Genomic DNA, 21069 nt, shown 5'->3' with positions numbered 1-21069 from the left:
TTTAACTGAAGAGTTAAGTCCATTAACATTTAATGTGGCTATTGATACATAGTGACTTTGCCCTGCCATTTTCCTGGAGATATTTTCTAGTATATGTTTTGAGGTTCCCATGCTCTTTTACTGGTAGGTTTTCTTCCTTTACCTTCTTTCATATTGATGGCCATGTTTCTGTGTTTCTGAGTGTAGCACATCTTTAAGTATCTTTTGCAGGGCCGGACGAGTGGCGGCAAAGTCTTTCAATTTCTGTTTGCTATGAAAGGTCTTTATTTCACCTTCATTCACAAATGAGAGCTTAGCAGGATATAATATTCTGGGCTGGCAATTTTTCTCTCTTAGCACCTGTGCTATGTCTCGCCATTCCCTCCTAGCCTGTAGTGTTTCTGATGAGAAGTCTGCTCTGAGTCTAATTGGAGATCCTCTGAGAGTAATCTGACGTTTCTCTCTTGCACATTTTAGGATCTTTTCTTTATGTTTCACTGTGGTAAGTTTAATTACAACGTGTCGTGGTGAGGATCTCTTTTGGTCATGTTTACTGGGGGTTCTATGAGCTTCCCGTACTAGGATGTCTCTGTCCTTCTCCAAACCCGGAAAGTTCTCTGCTAGTATCTCACTAAAAAGGCCTTCTAATCCTTTCTCTCTTTCCATGCCTTCAGGAACTCCTAGAACTCGAATGTTGTTTTTTTTTTAATAGTATCCTGTAGATTCCCAACAATATTATTTAGATTTCTAATTTCCTCTTCTTTTCTTTGGTTTGACTGTATGTTTTCCTGTGCTCTGTCTTCTAAGTCCAGTATTCTCTCTTCTGTTTCACTGACTCTGTTTTTAAGACTTTCTAATGTGTTTGTCATTTGATCTATTGAGCTCTTCATTTCATTTTGATTTCTCTTCACTATCACACTTTCCTGTTCTACTAGTTTCTGCGTTTCATTTTGATTCTTCCTTAAAATTTCATTTTCGTGAGAGAGATTTTCAATCCAGTCCAATAAGGATTTCTGTAGTTCAAGGATTTGCTTTTGAAAACTTCTAAATGTTCTTATCATAAATTTTTTGAAATCCGTATCTTGCATTTCTTCTATCTCATCATCTTCATAATCTTGGCTTGGAAGAGCCTTGGAGGCTTGAGATGGGTGTGGCCTGAGAGTTCTGCTTGGTTGTTCCGGGTTACGGGTGTGCAAAGGTGACACCCTCAGGTTATGCGTGGTAAATCTCTCTCTTTTTATTTATTTATTTATTTTATTTTATTTTTTTATTCAGGAGGTAAGTAATACTGCAAGGCTGAGCAGAATTGATGGTATTTAGCTTCCGATCTCTGGCTTCTACCCAAAGAGTCTGTGTGGGCTCAGTTTCTCCTGCGGACTCCCACTGGTTGCCTAGGCTACTGAATTGTAGTGCCTCAGTTCCTTAGCTCTTCCCTTTTGTTATGTATATCCAGAGTGGGACCTTCTGTTTGTCTCTAGCTGGCCTTTGCAAGGTTGGCAGAGAGAGAAACTGGTCTGTACCAGTACCCCCCCACCTTTTTTTTTTTTTTCCTTCTCTCCTGTAGTCAGTCTGGTAAACTTTCCCACCTCAAGTCCGCTTCCCTCTAGATTCTGACCACCGTTTCCCCGCCAATGTCTCGGGTTACTGAGCTCACCTCCCCTTCCAGCGCCAATGTTTGGACTCAGAGCCCTGGGCGTCCCTGCTCTCCCCGCTGGTCGTCTGTATCACATCCACTCCCCTTCCCACACTGGCGCGCAGACCCTACGGCTCCCGCAGCTCGGCTTCCGCGTGGTTTGCGACCTTGCACTCCCCGTAGGTCCTCCAGATCACAGCCACTAGATCCGGAAGAGTTTCCTCTGCAATTTTTTCCTGATCCTTTTTCTGAGACTACCGTAACTCCACTTTTATTAAACTAAATTTTCCCGGACTATCGGTGCGCGCCCTCACTATTCCGCCATCTTGGCTCCGCCCCTATGTTCATTTTCTTGAAGTCTTAGAGTTACTTTGGTAAAGACTGGGAATTTAGGGCTCATTTTCTATACAGAAAATGCAAAAAATCCAGTTCACAGTTTGAGTTTGGGAAGGAACTTAAAGAACTAGAAGGCCAGGTTTAAACAACGTGCTGGTAACATCTTTCTGTAGATGTTCTGGTTGGGTGCCCCAGCTCCAAGGAGGCGTGGGCATGGGTATGCTTGCAGACAGGGCAAGGCCGTTTGTGTTGGTGAGTGTGTTGTATAAAGGCCCTGTCACTTCTCTCTTGTATCTACTGGGTAGCTGAAGCAAAGGGATGATGAAAGGAGGAGGTTGAATGTGGGCAGCAGGTGAAGAGGGTGGAGTATGTGACAAAAATTAGGAACTGGGAGTGTGAAATGAGCTTTTTTGTTGCCGTCTAACCATTTTTTTTCTCAGGTGTATTATTGTGTGGCTACTGAGTTTTCTACTAGGTTGTTTGGGTGCATAGAGTAGGAGCCAGCATTATGGTGTAGTGGGTTAAGCCACCACTTGGAACATCAGCATCCCATATCCAAGCGCTGGAATCCCAGCTTCTCCACTGCCCATCCAGCGACCTACTAATGCATCTGAGAACACAATAGAAGATTGCCCAAGTCCTTGGGCCTTTACCACCTGTGTGAGAGACCAGGATGGAGTTCATATCTTCTGGCTTCAGCCTAGCCCACAGACTTTTACAGACTATTACAGACTTTTGGAGAGTGAACCAGCTATTGGAAGCTATCTCTGTAGCTCTCACTTTCCATTCCTGCATCTCTCCCCACTTCCTTCTACCTCCTTGTCTCTTTCTCTGTTACTCTGCCTTTCAAGTAAATAAATCTTTTTTAAAGTAGGGAAATACATAATAAACAAGGAATAAATACCTAAATGGACCTGTGACATTCTTTAATGCTTTTTAATAGACTTCAAAGACTCTAGATGATAAGAAATGTGTGTTTAGCCTAGTAGTTAAAATGACCACGTCCCACATTACAGCATCTCGCTTTAATTCCTGGCTCTGGCTCCTGACTCCAGCTTCCTGCTAATGCAGACCCAGGGAAGCAGTGGTGTTGGCTCAGGTTTTTGAGTCCCTGCCAACCATGTGAAAGACCTGGATTGAGTTCCAGGCTCCTGGTTTTGACTCCATCCCAGTGCTAGCCATTGGGGGGGTGTTTGGGGAGTGAGACAGTGTATGTGAGTATCTGTTTCTCTCTCTCTCTCTCTCTCTCTCTCTCTCTCTCTCTCTATATATATATATATATATATATATATTATATATCTCCTTTTCTCCCCCTCCCCACTCCACCATCTTCCTATCTCAGCTTTCAGCTAACAACTTAAAAAGAATCTAAATAATAAATCTAAATAATAAATTACCATCTCCCTAATAAACTTTGAATAACTAAGGCAGTTGAAAAGTCATCTACTTCCTTAGGTTTTTGGCATTTTAATTTTGTTGAGTATCCTAGGAAGAAGTGGTTTTTAAAGTTGGTTGAAACATTGTGATGAATCTCAAAGCACTTTAGTTACTCTGAGACATGGTACCAATCCAGGATCTGAGTCCTCTGTGTTTAGTTTGTTGAGTCTTGGTCATGGGTGCATAATGGATTTTGTTCATTGTTTTTCCTCTGAATCTTTTGACTTAATTATGTGACTTTCATCCTTTATTTCATTATTAATGAATTATATTAAATTAGTTCAATTTTGAATGTTAAATAAGCCTTAAAGGATGCTGAGCTAAATTCTACTCGATAATTGTGAATATATCTTTATATTTAGTTTGCTAATATTTTGTCTAGAATTTTTGTGTCACTGTTTATGAAACATGTTCTGAAGTTTTCTAATTCTATAATTTAATAAATCTTTAGCCTCCTTAAATATTATAATCTACAGATAGACAGGATCTCAGCTCTGAGTTTTTAAATCTAGCCTACAAGTCACAAAAATCCTATTTTAAAAATAATTTATCTACTTTGAAAGAGAGAGAGAGATCTTTCATCCACTGGTGCAGACAAATGTCTGCAACTGCTCAGGTTAGTCCAGGCTGAAGCCAGGAGCTAGGAACTCCTCCAGGTCTCCCCTGTGGTGGCAGGGGTGCAGGCACATTGGTAAGAAGGTGGATTGGAAGTGTTGAATAGCCAATACTTAGAATGATGCTCCAATAAGGGGCGTGGGCATCCCAAGTGGCAGCCTAACCAGCTGTGTCACAAATACCTGCCCCAGTAATCCTCCATTAGGGATCCCCTAGCTGTTTGTATCTGAACCACCCAGGTGTTACTTAAAATAAATCTGTTGAACCCATTCCCCAGAGGGTTTTTTTTTTAATTTATTTATTTGAGAGGGAGAGTTACAGAGACAAGGAGGAGAGACAGAGAGATCTTCTGTTCATTGGTTCACTCTCCAAGTGGCCACAATAGCTAGAGCTGGGCCAGGCCAAAGCCAGGAGCCCAGAGCTTATTCCAGGTCTCCCATGTGGGTGCAGTGGCCCAAGGACTTACACCATCCTCCGCTGCCTTCCCGGGCACATTAGCAAGGAGCTGGATCCTATGTGGAGCTGCTGGGACTCAAGCTGGTACCTCTTTGGGATGCTGGCACTGATGACAATGGCTTAACCCGCAATGCCACACACTGGCCCCTCCCCAAAGATTCTGATCAGCTAGATCCCGTAGTGGTTATGATGCCCACTCACGTTCCAGAATCTTTTACCACAAATGCCTGCCAAGTGGTTCTTTATCAGCTGTACTCTGTCAGCTTAATATTGAATTGTGCTTTTGGACTTTAAAGTCTACATGAGTGACAGAGGCCCGCGCATTCTGGCCATCCTCCACTGCTTTCCAGGGGCATTAGCAGGGAGCTGGATCACAAGTGGTGCAGCTGGGACTTGAACCTGTGCCCACCTGGGATGCCGGCATTGTAGGTGTCAGTTTAACCCACTCTGTCATAATTCTCACCCCTGCACTCCCATTCTTAAACACAGTACTAAATATCAATATATAAATATACACATTAATACCTGATAATTACCAACATGAAATGTGTGACTTGTGTGTGGTATAATATAAACATTTAAATCCATGCAGTTATTTGGATGTTAATTTACATAAATCCCTTGTGAAAAGCTTAGAGGATAAAATCATTCACATTATCAAAAAGTTCTTATATTAAAGAATCATCTTGGGCCGGCGCCGTGGCTCAATAGGCTAATCCTCCACCTTGCGGCGCCGGCACACCGGGTTCTAGTCCCGGTCGGGGCGCCGGATTCTGTCCCGGTTGCCCCTCTTCCAGGCCAGCTCTCTGCTGTGGCCCAGGAGTGCAGTGGAGGATGGCCCAAGTGCTTGGGCCCTGCACCCCATGGGAGACCAGGAAAAGCACCTGGATCCTGGCTCCTGCCATCGGATCAGCGCGGTGCGCCGGCTGCAGCGGCGGCCATTGGAGGGTGAACCAACGGCAAAGGAAGACCTTTCTCTCTCTCTCTCTCTCACTGTCCACTCTGCCTGTCAAAAAAAAATAAATAAATAAAATAAAAATAAAAATAAAAATAAAAAAATAAAGAATCATCTTAAGGACGCGAGTTGAGCCTACCAGTTAAGATTCCTGTTAGGATGCCCACGTCCCATATCAGAGAACATGACTTGAAGTCAGCACACTGGCTCCTTATCCAGCTTCCTGCTGCTGCAGACCCTGGGAGGCAGTGCTAATGGCTCAGCTAGCTGAGACCTTGACTGAATCCCCAGGCCACAGCCGCAGGCCACTGTGGACACTGAGGAGATGAACTGGTGAATGGGAGCTCTCTCTGTCTATCTCTGAAATAAGTAAATAAAAAAATAAAACATTTTTAAAGAGGAATTTCAGTATCATTTGAATCAATATCTTCTGACATTTATTTATAGATTGATAACCACATAGAAAATAAAAGTTGGAGTGTTTCAATGAACTGATGATTAGGTATCAGTTAGAAATTAGGATAAAACCTGAAATAATATTTACACACAGCACACTTACATGAACGATTTCCAGATTTTCACTTGACCAGAGGAAAAGCTAGAATTATATGACTGACAGGTTCAATACTGGAAACCCAGCACCGCTAGACCCGAGTTTACTGATATTAAGCCATCCATTTCATCCAACCTTGCCTGGTTCAGTAACTCTATGCAGGTATGTGATTTGAAGGCACAAACACACAGATACAGACTTTTCTTCCCTCTGTGATTCTGGTAAGAATAGAGGTGCCTTGACCACAGCCAATAGCAAAACTGCGCAACTACAATGAAATTCCTGTTGATCATTGCTCTTAGCCTCCTTCCGCCTTTCCCTCATATCTCAGTCACACTGTTTCCCACGAAAAGTAGTAGAGCAAGACAACACTAAGCTATATCTGGGCTGGCAGTAAGTGTCATTGAAAAGGACTCAGTCTGATGTTAGGGACAGTGTGCATTCTCTCAGGAGCACCCAGCACCATTGATCAGTCCTTAGGCTGACCCACAAGCTTCCAGGAAATAAGACAGGTGACCTTGGCTACTGTGGGAGTTGACTCATTTCTCGTCGTCCACTCATTTCTTACTCCTCCAGTTGGATTGTTTCTGTTCAAGAGTTGAGCTCAAGTGGAGAAGCAGTGTTATGTTGGGTTAATCCCGGCTTTGATGTACAAGATATAATTTGAATTATGCAGACATGTAAATCATCTTACATAGACAGTTTTTCCCAGTTGCAACTTCCTGGCAGATCTTTCAGCATGGAGCTTCTCATTAGAGTTGCTGCCGCGTTGTGATTGAACGGAGATCTGAGTATTGGGCCCCGCCTGGTCTACACTTGCATTGCTCTTTCATCCCACAGGGCTCAAGGGCATGTCTGTTGCTCAGAGGTGACTTTCATTCCCTTTTTTTTTTTTTTTTTTTTTTTTAAGATTTATTTGAAAGGCAGAATTGTAGAGAGGTAGAGGCAAAGGCATGGAGAAAGAAAGATCTTCCATCTGCTGGTTCACTCTGCAAATGGTCACAATGGTCAGAGTTGGGCAGATCTGAAGCCGGGAAGCAGGAGCCTCTTTCGGGTCTCCCATGTGGATGCAGGGGCCCAAGGACTTGGACCATCTTATACTGCTTTCCCAGGCCACAGCAGAGAGCTGGATCGGAAGTGGAGCAGCTGGGACTCAAACCCATGGCCGTATGTGATGCCGACACAGCAGGCGACAGCTTTACCTGCTACGCCACAGCTCCAGCCCCTCCTTTTCTTTTGTCACTCTGAAGTCGTTATGTTGCACATAAAATTTAACCTATAATCACAGTAATTCCCATGAAAACAATTCTATTTACTCACTGTCTTTATTTATGCATATATATACATATACATATCACAGTCCTTTCAATTTAGTAAGCAGAAGAATCTGAGCAGGTATGGCAATGACTTAGCCTAGCCACAATTTATAATTACTGATGGGGATGTTGTCCACATCTTTAATGCATTGTTGCAGACCCATTTGATATATTCATTCCACTGTTGATCAACAGGATTTTCATTTGCATAGCTCTGTTACCATTTTAGTGTCATCAAATATTGTCTCTTTTTTAGAGTCTCATTGATTTTACTTGTTTATCAGCTTGTTACTATCCTGGCTTCTGTCAGTGGGTACCTTCTTTTTATTTTTTTAAGAAAGCTTTTATTTAATAAATATAAATTTCATAGGTACAGCTTTTGAGTTATAGTGGTTCTTTCCCCCATACCTGCCCTCCCACCCCCAGACCATCCCACCTCCTACTCCCTCTTCCATCCCATTCTTCATTAAGATTCATTTTTAATTATCTTTATATGCAAAAGAGCAACTCTATACTAAGTAAAGATTTCAACAGTTTGCACCCACACAGACACACAAAGTATAAAGTACTGTTTGAGTACTAGTTTTACTGTTAATTCTCATAGTACAAATCATTAAGGGCAGAAGTCCTACATGTGGAGCAAGTGCACAGTGACTCCTGTTGTTGACTTAACAATTGACACTCTTATTTATGACATAAGTAATCACCTGACCATCTTGTCATGAGCTGCCAAGGCTATGGAAGCCTCTTGAATCCACAAACTCTAACATTATTTAGACAGGGCCATAACTGAAGTGGAAGTTCTCTCCTCCCTTCAGAGAAAGGTATCTCTTTCTTTGATGGCCCCTTCTTTCCACTGGGATCTCACTCACAGAGACCTTCATGTAGGTCATTTTTTTGCCACAGTCCTGGCTTTCTATGCTTGAAATGCTCTCATGGGCTTTTTAAAAGCCAGACTCCGAATGCCTTAAGGGCTTTTTCTGAGGCCAGAGTGCTGATTAGTACATTTGTCATTCTATGAGTCTGCTGTGTGGCCTGCTTCCCATGTTGGATTATTTTCTCCTTTTTAATTCTATCTATTATTAGTACCAGACACTTGGTCTTATTTATATGATCCCTTTGACACTTATTCCCATCTTTATGATCACTTATACACTTAAAATAATTGCTTTAACTAGTAAGATGGCATTGATACCTGCAAACTTAATGGGATTTGGAGTCCTATGGCAAGTTTTTAGCTTTACCCTTAGGTGTAAGTCTGAGGGAACGTGTGCCGAACTCTACATCTCCTCCCTCTCTTATTCCGTATTATTTTAACAGGTATTAATTTTCAGTTGGATTTAAGCACCTAAGAAGAATTATGTGTTAAGTAGAGTTCAACCATTGGTATTAAATAAAAAAAGAAAATAGTAAGCTGTTCCTTGACCATCAGTACAAGGTCTGATCAAGTCACTGCTTCTCATAGTGTCAGTTTCACTTCTACATGTTTCCTTTTAGGAGCTCAGTTCGTTGTCGCAGGTCAGGGAGAACATATGATATTTGTCCTTTTGGGACTGGCTTATTTCATTCAGTATGCTGTTTTTCAGATTCCTCCATTTTGTTGCAAATGACTGGATTTCATTATTTTTTACTGTTGTGTAGTATTCCATGGAGTACATATCCCATAATTTCTTTATCCAGTCTTCTGTTGATGGGCATTTAGGTTGATTCCATTTCTTAGCTATTGTGATTTGAGCTGCAATAAACATTGAGGTGTAGATCGTTCTTTTATTTGCGGATTTAGTTTCCCTTGGATAAATTGGGATGGCTGGGTTTATGGTAGGGCTATATTCAGATTTCTGAGGTATCTTCAAACTGTCATCTTTTTTTTTAAACATTTATTTATTTGAATGTCGGAATTACATACAGAGAGAAGGAGCAGCAGGGAGAGGGAGAGAGAGGTCTTCCGTCAGCTGGTTCACTCCCCAAATGGCTGCAATGGCCGTAGCTGTGCTGATCCAGAGCCAGGAGCCAGGAGCTTCTTCTGAGTCTTCCACGTAGGTGCCAGGGCCCAAGGACTTGGGTCATCTTTTACTGCTTTCCCAGGCCATAGCAGAGAGCTGGATCAGAAACAGAGCAGCCAGGACTAGAACCGGCGCCCACATGGGATGCTGGCGCTTCAGGCCAGGGCTTTAACCCACTGTGCCACAGCGTCGGCCCCATGCCTGTAAGTTTTTAAAAATTTATTTAGTAGAAAGAGAGAAAGAGAGGGGTATGGTCCCTCCCCACATTCCCACATAAGTCGGGAATGGGACTGAAAGCAGAAGCCAGTAGCTTTGTTTAAATCTCTCAAGTGGGAGGCAGGAACCCTACTGCTTGAACCACCGTGTGCTGTTTCCTCCCAGGTACGCATTACCAGGAAGCTGGAATCAGCAACAGAGCTGAGAATAGCTCACTGTCATAGGACATGCAGATCTCCTAGTGGCATCGTAACCACTGTGCCAAAACTGGCCCCTGATAATAGGCTTTCATTGACTATATATCAGTTGCTTGTAAGTCCCGAGGCCGGCACTGAAGAAAACCAGGCACGAGAGAAAGGAATGTTTTCTCTATTGTAACAATGCAACGAATTAGGATTAGCAGCAGATACAAACTTTTTACTTTTGAATTTTGAAAAACTTAATTTATTTGCAGAAGCCCTGAGCTAGAACTCCATTTGGGTCTCCCATACGAGTGGCAGGAGTGCTTGGGCCATCATCTCCTGTCTGCCATGGGCATTAGCAGGAAGATGACCCAAAACCCGAGTAGCCAGGACTGAAACCAGCACTCCAGTAGGGGATGCCAGCATCCCAACCAGCAGCTGAATACACTTCACCACAATGCCCACCCTGGACATGTATTTATTTAACCCAAATAATTAGAGGATGGTGGAGAATCTCCCAAGTATTTTCACAAACGTTTTTTGTACACTCGTAAGATGGTTGGTTGTGGGTAGACATTTGATGCATCAGTTAGGTGCCTGTGGGACACCTGCATCCTGTATCAAAGTGCCTGTGTTGGAGTCCTGACTCTGCTCTGAATTCCAGCTTCCTACTAAGCTGCGCCCTGGGCTGCAGCAGGTGATGGCTCAAATATTTGGATCCCTCCCACCCACATGGAAGACCCAGATTGAATTCTAAGTTGCTGGCCTTGGCCTGACCCAGCCTTGGCTTCTGCAGCCATTTGGGAAGTGAATTAGTGGATCAGAGATACCTTTCTGTCTCTTTGCCATTTAAATGAAAAAAATACATTTTTTTAAGACTGAACTTTAAAAGATAAGAGTGATCATTTGAATCTTTAGTAAAAACCTTGTGTAAAGTACAAGACAAAAATGGACTTGTGCCACATGAAGGGGCAGAGAATTAATTAAGTCTGTTAAAAAGTGTGGTAGTGTTTTATTAGCCTGAACTTGAGGGTCAGGATGCTATAATGGCACATACTCACCTGTTACAGTGGGATCGTTTCCTGGAGTGACATTTCCACTGAGATTGAAAGGTCTGTGTTATTTAGGAGGAGGTGTGGGTGCGTCTTAGTTTGCCACATCCAAGTATACAGCCTTGGAGGCTGAAACAGCAGGCATTTATTTGCTCACTGTTGTGAAGGCTGGAAGTCAAGATCAAGGTCCCAGCAGGGTTGGTGTCTGGGAAGCCTGTCTTCCTGGTGTGTTGATGGCCAGCTTCTTGCTGCATGTTCACAAGGCTTTTGCACCCAAGGGAGAGGTCTGTGACGCCTTTCCTCCATCCTTTAATGACAGCACTCATTTGTATTGGAGATTAGGGTCCTGCCCTGAGGACCTCATCTAACCTTAATTCCCTCCTTCAAGGCCTCATCTCCAACAGTCACATTGAAGGTTAGGGCTTCACCATATGAATTTGGAGGGATACAATTCAGTCCAAAGTTGGTGGTGGCTGGGTGATGAGAGTTCCTTGGATGGAGGCAGTGCTGCAGTGAGGCTGATCAAGATAGGGGAGAGGGGGAGCCTGGATGGTGTCTGTGATGTGAGCCTGGGGTGCAGAGTCTGAGGGGGTTGTGGAAGAAGGTGGGAACCCAAGAGAGCTCTGCTGTGGTCAGGACGTCTTTGGAGTTTTGCTTCAAAACTTTGATATAGTGTCATAGCTTTGGATCCAGAGCAGAATGTAGAAAACTTGAAATCCTCATTTTGAGCCTTGGTTTCTCCGATGTGAAAGTGGAAGTGATAGTTCTTAACTTCCTGGGTTGTTGCACTACGCGAGATAAGGGTTGTAGATCATCACCGGAGCCAAAAGCAATGGGTAGTAGAAGGTAACTTTTTCAGTCTTGCACTAAGACTGTTGGGTTTTCTCTGCCTCCACAGGAAATGGGGTGCTCACTCCCCCAGGAGTGTGACAGCATCCCACTCTCCTCCATGGGTAACTGGGCTCTCTTCCAACACCTCTCATTTTAGAATTCTTACTCAGCTGTTTAACCATCTCTTTGTAACTGATAAGTACAAGTGGTACACATTATGGGGGCTATGAGATGTCTCCCTTGGTGTAGATGTTACAATATTCAAGTCGTATTCAGAACATAGCTATGACCTTAAAGATGTATCATCTCTTCTTGATGAAAACATTGACACCTGTAGCTTTAACAAATATATGCAGTCCATTGTTGTTATCTGTAGGCACTCTGCTGTGCAGTGGAGCGCCAGCCCGTCTTTCTCCTGACTGTAACTTAGCACCTGTTTGTCAGTGGGTATCCTTCCCTGACCCGTGTTACTCTTCCTAGCCTTGGGTAACTTCTGTGAGACAAACGTTTGATTCCACATATCAGTAAGATCATGTGGTATCTATGCTTCTCTGCCTAGCTTATTTCACTTAGTATAATGCCCTCCAGCTCTGACAAAACTGCACCTGCTTTTAGGGCTGAGGAGTATTCTATGTGTGGGCACTGCATGTTCTTTATCTGTGCATCTGTTGATAGACAGCTGTGGTGAGTACTGCTGCACTCAACATGGGAGTTAGATGTCTCTGACAAATTGATTTCAGTGCCTTTGGATAGCAACCTCGTCGTGGGAGTGCTGGATCATATACATATGCAATGGCTGCATAACCTTTTTTAAAAAAACTGACTGTATTAGAACAGTCATCACACTGATTTCTCTCTTCTCTCTCTCTCTCTCTCTCTCTGTGTGTGTGTGTGTGTGTGTGTGTGTTTTAAAGTTACATTTTGACAAATGTTCTTCTGTTACTCCCAGTCGTCTTACTAATGTACCTGCCTGGGCATCCTGATTCCCAAGCCTTCGAATACTGCTGGGCTTCTCTCTGCTTTTCAGGCCAAATCATAGACTAAGAGTGTTTTCTTAGCTCCCGGAGCTCTTTCTGCTGTTGTTTGAATAACCTCTGAAATCCTCACCTTCCTATAAAGTGATATCTGACTGACCCAGAAAGTAGTGATTTTTGCTGAGATATGTCTCTTTATTTTCCATCACTCCCGAGTCTTAACCTTCTGTGTGGAATAAAGAAAAACCATGTATTTACTTATTTGTGAGGTAGGGCCTAGGAAGTAGAAAAAAAACCTTTTTAAACTTTTTGACACATCAGCATTTCAACTTCAAAGTCACTGTGGTTTCTTGAGAAGTTACATACTTTTACTTTTGGGAGTTTTTAAAAAGCCCCTTTCACTTCTTCATGGTTCTAAATAGTCCAGGAAGCTGGTAGAGAAGAGTAAGAAGTCAATCAATGAGAATGTTCATAAGGAAGTGAGACTTACTGAAGCGATTCCCCAGGTGTTGGCTTCGTATTTTCTCGACTTACACGGGAAAATGTTGCTGTGTTTAATCTGAAGTCTGACCTGTCATCACAGAATTTTGTTCATAATGGTTTGAATAATATTGGAGGATTAAGACAAATGAACCAATAAATAATGATTGCGGAGACTAGAAATAGACATAATCACCAAGCTCCCTGCCTAGAACGATCTTCTGTTAAACTGGAAGCTGTATGAATATTTTCAATAAAATCGCCAGCTTCTTTCATGAAAAGATAATCGATACAAGTAACCATTTAAGGATGTAGGCGACTAAGCTGCATCCAAGTACTTGAAGTCCTTTCAAGACAGGAGTTGACAGTGCTTAAATTTCAGAAAATAAATTGTTAGCATACATAAGCAGCTTTGCTGCCAGCACTGGAAAACCCGTATTTATAATTTACTTCTTTGATAACAATAAAAATGTTATTTCAAGGTTTATCCAGACTTTTCAAGAAACAGATTAAATGTATGGGAATTAGTCTGTTTTCCCTCTGTGTTCTCTCTACTACCACCTAGTGGAATAAATAGAGATTGACCTGTCAAAATCACAAAAAGATGAAAATGGTTAAATTTATCTCCGGGAAAAATTTCCATGATAGTGAGTTTTGTCACTAATTTTAGTAAAATGGAGGTTGCATAAATGCATGGATTCCAAGGGAGAAAAGTCTCAAATGCTCATATGATAGCCAATAAAATGCTATTAGCTTGTCCACAGTGAATGGAAGTGAAGTAAATTACCGAGACAAATCCCAGCCCATCGTACCTCTCAATTGTGTTGAAAAGCCTTTTTTTTCCTCCTTAAGATTTATTTATTTGAAAGGCAGAATTACACAGAGAGAAGGAGAGAAAGATTTTTCATCCTTTGTTTTTCACTTCTCAGATGACCATAACAGCCAGGGCTGAGTCAGGATAGCAGAGGGTAGCAGGGACAGCACATGAATAGCAGGGGCCCAAGCCCGTGGGCCATCTCCTGCTGCCTTTCCAGGCGCATTAGCAGGGAACTGGATCGTAAGTGGAGCAGCTAAAGTCAAACAGGTGCCCGTAAGAGATGGCAGCGTTGCAGATGGTGGTTTAACCTGCTGAATCAGAATTCTGCCCTAAAAAGTCTTTTTTAACTCTTCCTTACACTGATTTTTTAAAAAAATATATAACCCTAACTTTCAAAACCCCCATGAAATGAAAGTACTATCATTACATTTTTTTAAGGATTTATTTATTTATTTGAAAGAAGGAAAGACGGAGAGAGGCAGAATCTTCCATCTCCTTGTTTACTCTCCAGATGGCCACAACAGCCAGAGGTAGGCCAAGCCAATGCCAGCAGCTTCATCTGGGTCTCCTATGTGGGTGCAGTGTCCCAAGCACTTGGGCCATCCTCTGCTGCTCTCCCAGGAGCAGTGGCAAAGAGCTGGATTGGAAGTGGAGCAGCCGACATTGGAATAAAGGCAGTCAGCCAAGTGGGATACCAATATTACAGGCACTGCTTGACCTACTATGCCACAGGGCCCAGCTTCTCACTGAACTTTCTTCATGATAGGTGCACAGAAACTCAGAGGTGAGCTAGCCAAGTGTTTTCAGAGCTGGGGGACCCGGCGGTGTTGTGTATTATTGCTAAGGGGATTGCTTCCCTAAGCAGTGATATCAAGAGACACCAATGAAGCTTGAAAGCTTCCTGTCCTTGACTCCATCTTCAGTCCTCATAAAGGAACAAACACAAATGAGCAAAGAAACAGAAGCGTCTGTTGCCTGTGGACTGATGACTGCCTGTTGGTGGTCGCTGTGCTGTGTGCCAACCCGCGGGCATGCTTTTCAAATGACGCCATGCACACGTTCTTTCCTTTCTGATTCTGCATGATCTGGGTGTTGTTCATAGTGGGCAGGGGGACCGAGAGGCACTGGGCAGGAGGGAGAGCTGCAATGGAAATTCAGAAACAAATGTGAAGTTCACTTCCAGTGAGTTTCGGCAAACAGTGCAGACCCAGGATCAGCTGCAGTTGTGTCTTCGGTTCCTTTACCTGGTTCTCTGTATGACAGATCGCTACCCATCTCCAGGCAGACTGGTTTGTATCCCGAGACCTGAACTGAATACTCCTGACTTGCTTTCTTGTTGCCCGTGACCTTCTTCCCCTTTAAAATACATCTCTCTCAAAACTTTTGTCTCAGTTTTCTTCTTTAGTAAGCCAGTGACTCCAACTCCTTAGAACTGCTGCTGTGTTAGAGGGTGGTTTTGTGTGATTTTTGCATTGCTTGTGATTTTTCGGTATTTGTGGGCAAGGCCGTCTTCAGCCTTTGTTATGCATGATACAGGTGCCTGAGTTTGTCCCATCTTTCTGATGTATTTATGCTGTCTGTGTCTTTGTTTTAATTTGAGAGACAGAGAAAGAGCTCCCATCTGCTAGTTCACTCTCCGAATGCTTGCAAGCGCCTAGAATGGGCTCAGGCTGGCAGTGGGAGGCAGGAACTCCATCGAGGTCTCCCATGTGGGCAGCAGGAACCCAACAACCTGAGCTGCATCAGCAGAAAGCCAGAGTCAAGACCAGAGAACTCTAGCACTGTGATCCGGGGTGCAGGCTTTTTTTTTTTTTTTTTTTTTTTTTTTGACAGAGTGGACAGTGAGAAAGAGAGAAAGGTCTTCCTTTTGCTGTTGGTTCACCCTCCAATGGCCGCCGTGGCTGGCGCACTGCACTGATCCGATGGCAGGAGCCAGGTACTTGTCCTGGTCTCCCATGGGGTGCAGGGCCCAAGCACTTGGGCCATCCTCCACTGCACTCCCTGGCCACAGCAGAGAGCTGGCCTGGAAGAGGGGCAACCGGGACAGAATCCGGCGCCCCGACCGGGACTAGAACCTGGTGTGCCGGTGCCGCAAGGCAGAGGATTAGCCTAGTGAGCCGCGGCGCCGGCCCGGGGTGCAGGCATCTTAACCATTAGGCTTAACACCTGCCGCCTGTCTGCTATCTTAATGTCCAGCCGAAACTCGCTCGCTCTTGCTGTGCCCCACCCAACACAGTCAGGTGTAGTAATGGCACACTCCTCTAGTCTACCACTTCTGGAGGACTTGGCTTGTCCGAAACAGCTAGGCTTTGAAACAGAGGGGCCCATTAGAGATGCAAAGAATATGTTCAGCCTTCAAGGACTAAGATCTGAGTTCTTCCCTTTCTTAATTCCCAGCTGATACCACCTTACAAAGTGTTACAGCTGGTTGTTCAAATTATGTTTTTCCAGGTAGATGTTTGGTGCAACAGTTAAAACTCACTTGAGATACCCACATTCCATATTGGAACGCCTGGATTCAAGTTCTAGCTGTTTTAATTTCAGTTTCCTTCTAATGTGTGCCCTGGGGGTAATGGTTGATGGCTCAAGTAGTTGGGTCCCTACCACCCTTGTGGGAAAAATGGACTAAGTTCCCTCCTCCTGTCTTCCCCCTGACCCGGGCTTGACTATTGCTGCCTTTGGGGGGATTGAGCCAGTTTGCTGTTTCTCTGCTTTTCGAATACATACATACATACATACATATGTAATAAATAAACTTTTATGTCTGTTGCTTCTTTAAAGTCCTAGAACAACAAAAACCTGACAAGTTCACTTTTCATCTCAAAGCCTAACTCAGAAAGCTAAGCAAATTGACCGTGAAGTTCTCTGTTTTTCAGTGTTGTCTTCTTAAAAGACCGTCAGGCTTTGTGTAACTCAATTTGAATTGATGGCCCTTTCTGGGAGGTAGTTGCAGACCTACTGTCCACTTTAAAGACCGGTGTCTGCACTCTGAGTGACAACGGTGTGTGCTCTTATCTTATTGCAGGCTTCTCTTGGAGTCAAGAAGCCTACGAAAGCCCTGCTCTTTGTGATCTTGAGCCCAGTGGGACCTTATTTTTCAAGTGGTGCCTTCAATCCAGTGTCCCTGTGGGCCAACCCAAAGTATGTAAGAGCCTGGGAAGGGGGAACTGGAGCCTACAAGATGGGAGGGTAAGTAACTCTGTTCCTCTGCCTGACCACGTAGTTACTGTCCTTGAACTTGATTGTGAAGACATATAATGATAGACTTGAATGCTGCTTTCTGTTTCATGTTCAGTTTCCAGTGTTTTTATTTATTTTTAAATTTTTGACAGGCAGAGTTAGACAGTGAGAGAGACAGAGAGAAAGGTCTTCCTTCCGTTGGTTCACCCCCCACAAATGGCTGCTATGGCCGGCGCTGCGCTGATCTGAAGCCAAGAGCCAGGTTCTTCCTCCTGGTCTCCCACGCGGGTGCAGGGCCCAAGCACTTGGGCCATCCTCCACTGCCTTCCTGGGCCACAGCAGAGAGCTGGCCTGGAAGAGGGGCAACCAGAACAGAATCCGGCACCCCAACCAGGACTAGAACCCGGTGTGCCGGTGCCGCAGGTGGAGGATTAGCCTAGTGAGCCGTGGCGCCCACCAAGTTTTCAGTGTTTTTAACATGTTAGTTACTTAAAAGCATAACTAGGGGACCTTTATTAGGGTGAAGCAGGTAATACAATTCCCAGGTGAGAACGAAAGTAAAGCAGGAATCAGAGGAGTGCTTGGAGTGAGCCAGCCCTGGACCCTGGGCCTCTGGGACTGGAGGCTGCTGGTTGGTGCTAGAGGGCATCTGGTCCTGGGGTTGAGGCTGTCAGCTGGCTCCACAGCGTCTTCCCCATAGACGCCTGCTCTGCTCAAGGGCTGTCTTCATTGTCATGGATCATGGCCACACCTGCTGCCAGCTGGCTGAGGGACAGCTTGGCTCTGTCAGGCTGGTCTCGTAGGCCATATGTAGCTGGCAAGAAATAAAAGAGCGTTTGAAAGGTGTTAGACAGTCTCAGGGTGGACTTGGCCGTGATTTAGGAATTCCCCAGTGGGTGAACCAGACTAACTGGATTGGCCATTCTGGGCTCCTCCTCTGTCTGTCTCACTGGTGATGGGCATCATGTACCCAGGGCAGTGACAGTCCCGCAAGGTGACTCAGGGACAATCTCCTGGGCCCTCGTACTGCATCTGGATGTAGGAAGTTCTGAACATATTCCTCTGGAAGATAGTGAAGCTGGCATTGGCCTCTCTGTGGCCTTCCTGTCCTAGCTCAGAACACTGTTTCCTCTGCCCCAGGCAAGCAGGTGGAAGAAAAAGCATTACTCTCTTGATTGCTTTTTCTCACGTGTTCAGACTTCTGCACTGAGTTGTGCGTACGCTCTGTTTTCTACCATGTGAACTATGTTAAGACTCTTTAGGGTGCACATTACAAGAAAACAGCCATCTTGAAAGCTAGTAAGGATGAAGGTTCCTTTTCATAAATCTTGCTTTCTAGCTACCCCTGTCTGCTCAGGGAAAAGATAACATAGGGACAGAGAAATTGCAGAGAAATCTTGATTGACTTACATTTGAGCAGGTTGTAATTAATTATAAAGATGAGATGATGCAGTTTCACAGAAGACACAATCACTGGAGGCCAGCTAGGAATTAGTATTTACTGAGGGGCAGGCATTTGGTGCAGTAGTTCAGCCATTGGGATGCCTGCATCCCGTATGGAATGCCTGTGTTCAAGTCCTGGCTCTCTCCATTCCAGTTTCTTGTTAACATACACCTTGGGAGACAGCAGATGATGGCTCAAGTTGTTGGGTCTTTGTAACCTACATGGGAGACCTGGGTTGATTTTGGGCTTCTGACTTCATACTGGCTCAGCTATGGCTTTAGTGGGTACTTAGTGAATGGACCAGCAGATATCATGTGCATCTTTCTCTCTCCCCTCCTCCACCTGTCTTCTCTCTCCCCTTATCCCCTCTCCTTCTCCCTGTGCCTTTCAAATAAAATGAAAACATAAAAAATTAATATTTTCTGTACATCATAGAGTGAACCCTACTATACACTATGGAGTTGTGTACCACATCTTAATTCAAGATGTTGATAATAGGCACAATTGGGAGGGTAGTGAGGAAGAACTTTGAGAATTCTTTGTAGCTTTTGCTCAATTTTTCTGTAAATTGTAAAGTACTCCAAAAACAGAGTGTATTATGAGAAAAACGATCACTCTGACTCTACTCTCAGGTGGACCATGATCAACATAAGATGACTTGAAATCTTGCAGGTGAGGAAGAGACTAGAAAAAGGCAATATTAGAGCTTACAAATAAAAGCAAAAATGGCAAAAGGGAAGATAGTGACAAAAATCTGCGTACCTTCCTTTCAGTTTTTCTGTGAATGTAAGTAATGTAGCCCAGCCTGTTGTTGCAGGAAGTTTTACGCTCCCTGCTCCAAAGCTTCCAGCTTGAAGGAAATACAGAGGAAACCAAAGACCCTGCATTCAGCTTCCTCCTATTTAGTTGGCAAAGACATTGGAAATCAACTTCAGATTAATGGATTAATAGTTGTTTAAATACAATTAAGCCAGTAACTGGCCTTCAAGCACTTTTTTTAGGCCCTTGTGGTCTACTGATTCTCATAAATTCAATAGCTTTTTTTTTTTTTTTTTTTTGACATATAGAGTTAGACAGTGAGAGAAAGACAGAGAGAAATGTCTTCCTTCCGCTGGTTCACCCCCCAAATGGCCGCTACGGTCGGAGCTACGCCGATCCGAAGCCAGGAGCCAGGTGCTTCCTCCTGGTCTGCCATGCGGGTGCAGGGCCCAAGCAGTTGGGTCATCCTCCGCTGTCTTCCCAGGCCACAGCAGAGAGCTGGACTGGAAGAGGGGCAACCGGGACTAGAACCCGGTGCCCATATGGGATGCCGGCACTGCAGGCGGAGGATTAACCAAGTGAGCCACGGCTCCAGCCCCCTCAATAGCTTTCTGATTTGCTTTCTGATTTCTGTCTGATTGAACCTGAGGAAGGGAGAGAAATATTTTTTCCATCTTTATTGTAAGATTATTCCACTGTTTTGAAACCAGGGAAGGTAGTATTACCCATTTATTTCTAAATATACACAGATGAGGAAGGCAATGCGTTGGCACCCACCTGAGAGAGAGTTCTAGCTTGAGCAGCTCCACCTCGACAACCAATTGAAATCATCCAAAAGCATCATGACACACTGATGCCTGGGTCGCAGCTAGAAATTCTGGTTTATTTGGTCTCTGGTTTAGATGGTCATCAGAGATTTTTAGTGTACATCTATACTTGAGAAGCTTTGGGCTAGGGAAGGTTTTTCATACTAGGAACATCTTTAGTTCCAGACAATTACTGCTTGCCTTTTTTTTTTTTTTAATTTTTGAAAGTCAGAGAGAGAGAGAGTCAAAGAGTTGATTCACTTGCCAATGGCTCCAGTGGCCAGGCCAAAGCCAGGAGCTTTGTCTGGATCTCCCATGTTGACACTGGGAGCCTCAGATCTCATCCTCCACTGCTTTCCCAGGCACATTAGGAGGGAGCTGGATCAGAAGTGGAACAGCCAGGACTTGAACCAGCACCCACATGGAATGCTGGCATCACAGGCAGTAGCTTAACTCCACTATACCACAACACTGGCCCTGACAATTTCTATTCCTTTCTCTCTCTCTCTCTCTCTCTCTCTAGTTTTTTCCCCCTTTGCACTCTCATTTTACACTTAAGAATGTAAGCTTTGAAGTCAGAATGACCTGGCTTAAAAACTTAACTGCTATAGCAGTGGACACTTTGTGTATATACTTGTCCAAACTCATAGGATATGCAGTACCAGGAATGAACCCTGATACAAGCCATGGACTTGTGATGGTAATGGTGTGTCCATGTTGCAAATGTACTGGTCTGCTGCAAGACATTGATGATAGGGTATGCTGGGGAGGGGGACAAGGAGTGTATGAGAAATTTCTGTGACTTGTCTGAATGTAAACCGCCTTTAAGAAAAAACAATCAGTCTTTAAAAGCCAATATCCACAAACACACACACACACACACACATAAAACCTGATTGCTTATCTGCTGGCAGTATCAGTTTTCTGATTTATAGAATCCTGGTACCAATACCTGCCTTCCTTGTGTAGATTGAGATAATTGAGATACCAAAGTGCTTAGGACGGGGCTCTCAACAAGCGAGTGGTCTGACGTCACTCTGTAGAG

General features: G+C 44.0%; 1 protein-coding gene across 6 annotated transcripts in view; it reads left to right on the top strand.

Moving 5' to 3' along the window:
- BCAT1 (branched chain amino acid transaminase 1) overlaps window positions 1-21069 on the top strand; it is a 130837-nt gene that overhangs the window by 75579 nt on the left and 34189 nt on the right. For 5 of the 6 annotated variants that reach the window (XM_051850336.3, XM_070049507.2, XM_008259519.5 and 2 more), the window contains one exon: window positions 16861-17024. In XM_051850336.3, the coding sequence (XP_051706296.1) occupies window positions 16861-17024 (164 nt within the window). Of the gene's footprint in view, window positions 1-7076; window positions 7681-16860; window positions 17025-21069 lie in introns of those variants that run through there. The other variant, XM_089303939.1, reaches the window with a different exon arrangement.

Source organism: Oryctolagus cuniculus, chromosome 9 (genome assembly GCF_051225735.1).
Source record: "Oryctolagus cuniculus isolate XC-2025 breed Fujian yellow rabbit chromosome 9, ASM5122573v1, whole genome shotgun sequence".
Lineage (NCBI taxonomy): Eukaryota > Metazoa > Chordata > Mammalia > Lagomorpha > Leporidae > Oryctolagus > Oryctolagus cuniculus.
The sequence above is the reverse complement of the archived record's forward strand: the minus strand, read 5'-3'. Positions and strand labels throughout refer to the sequence as shown.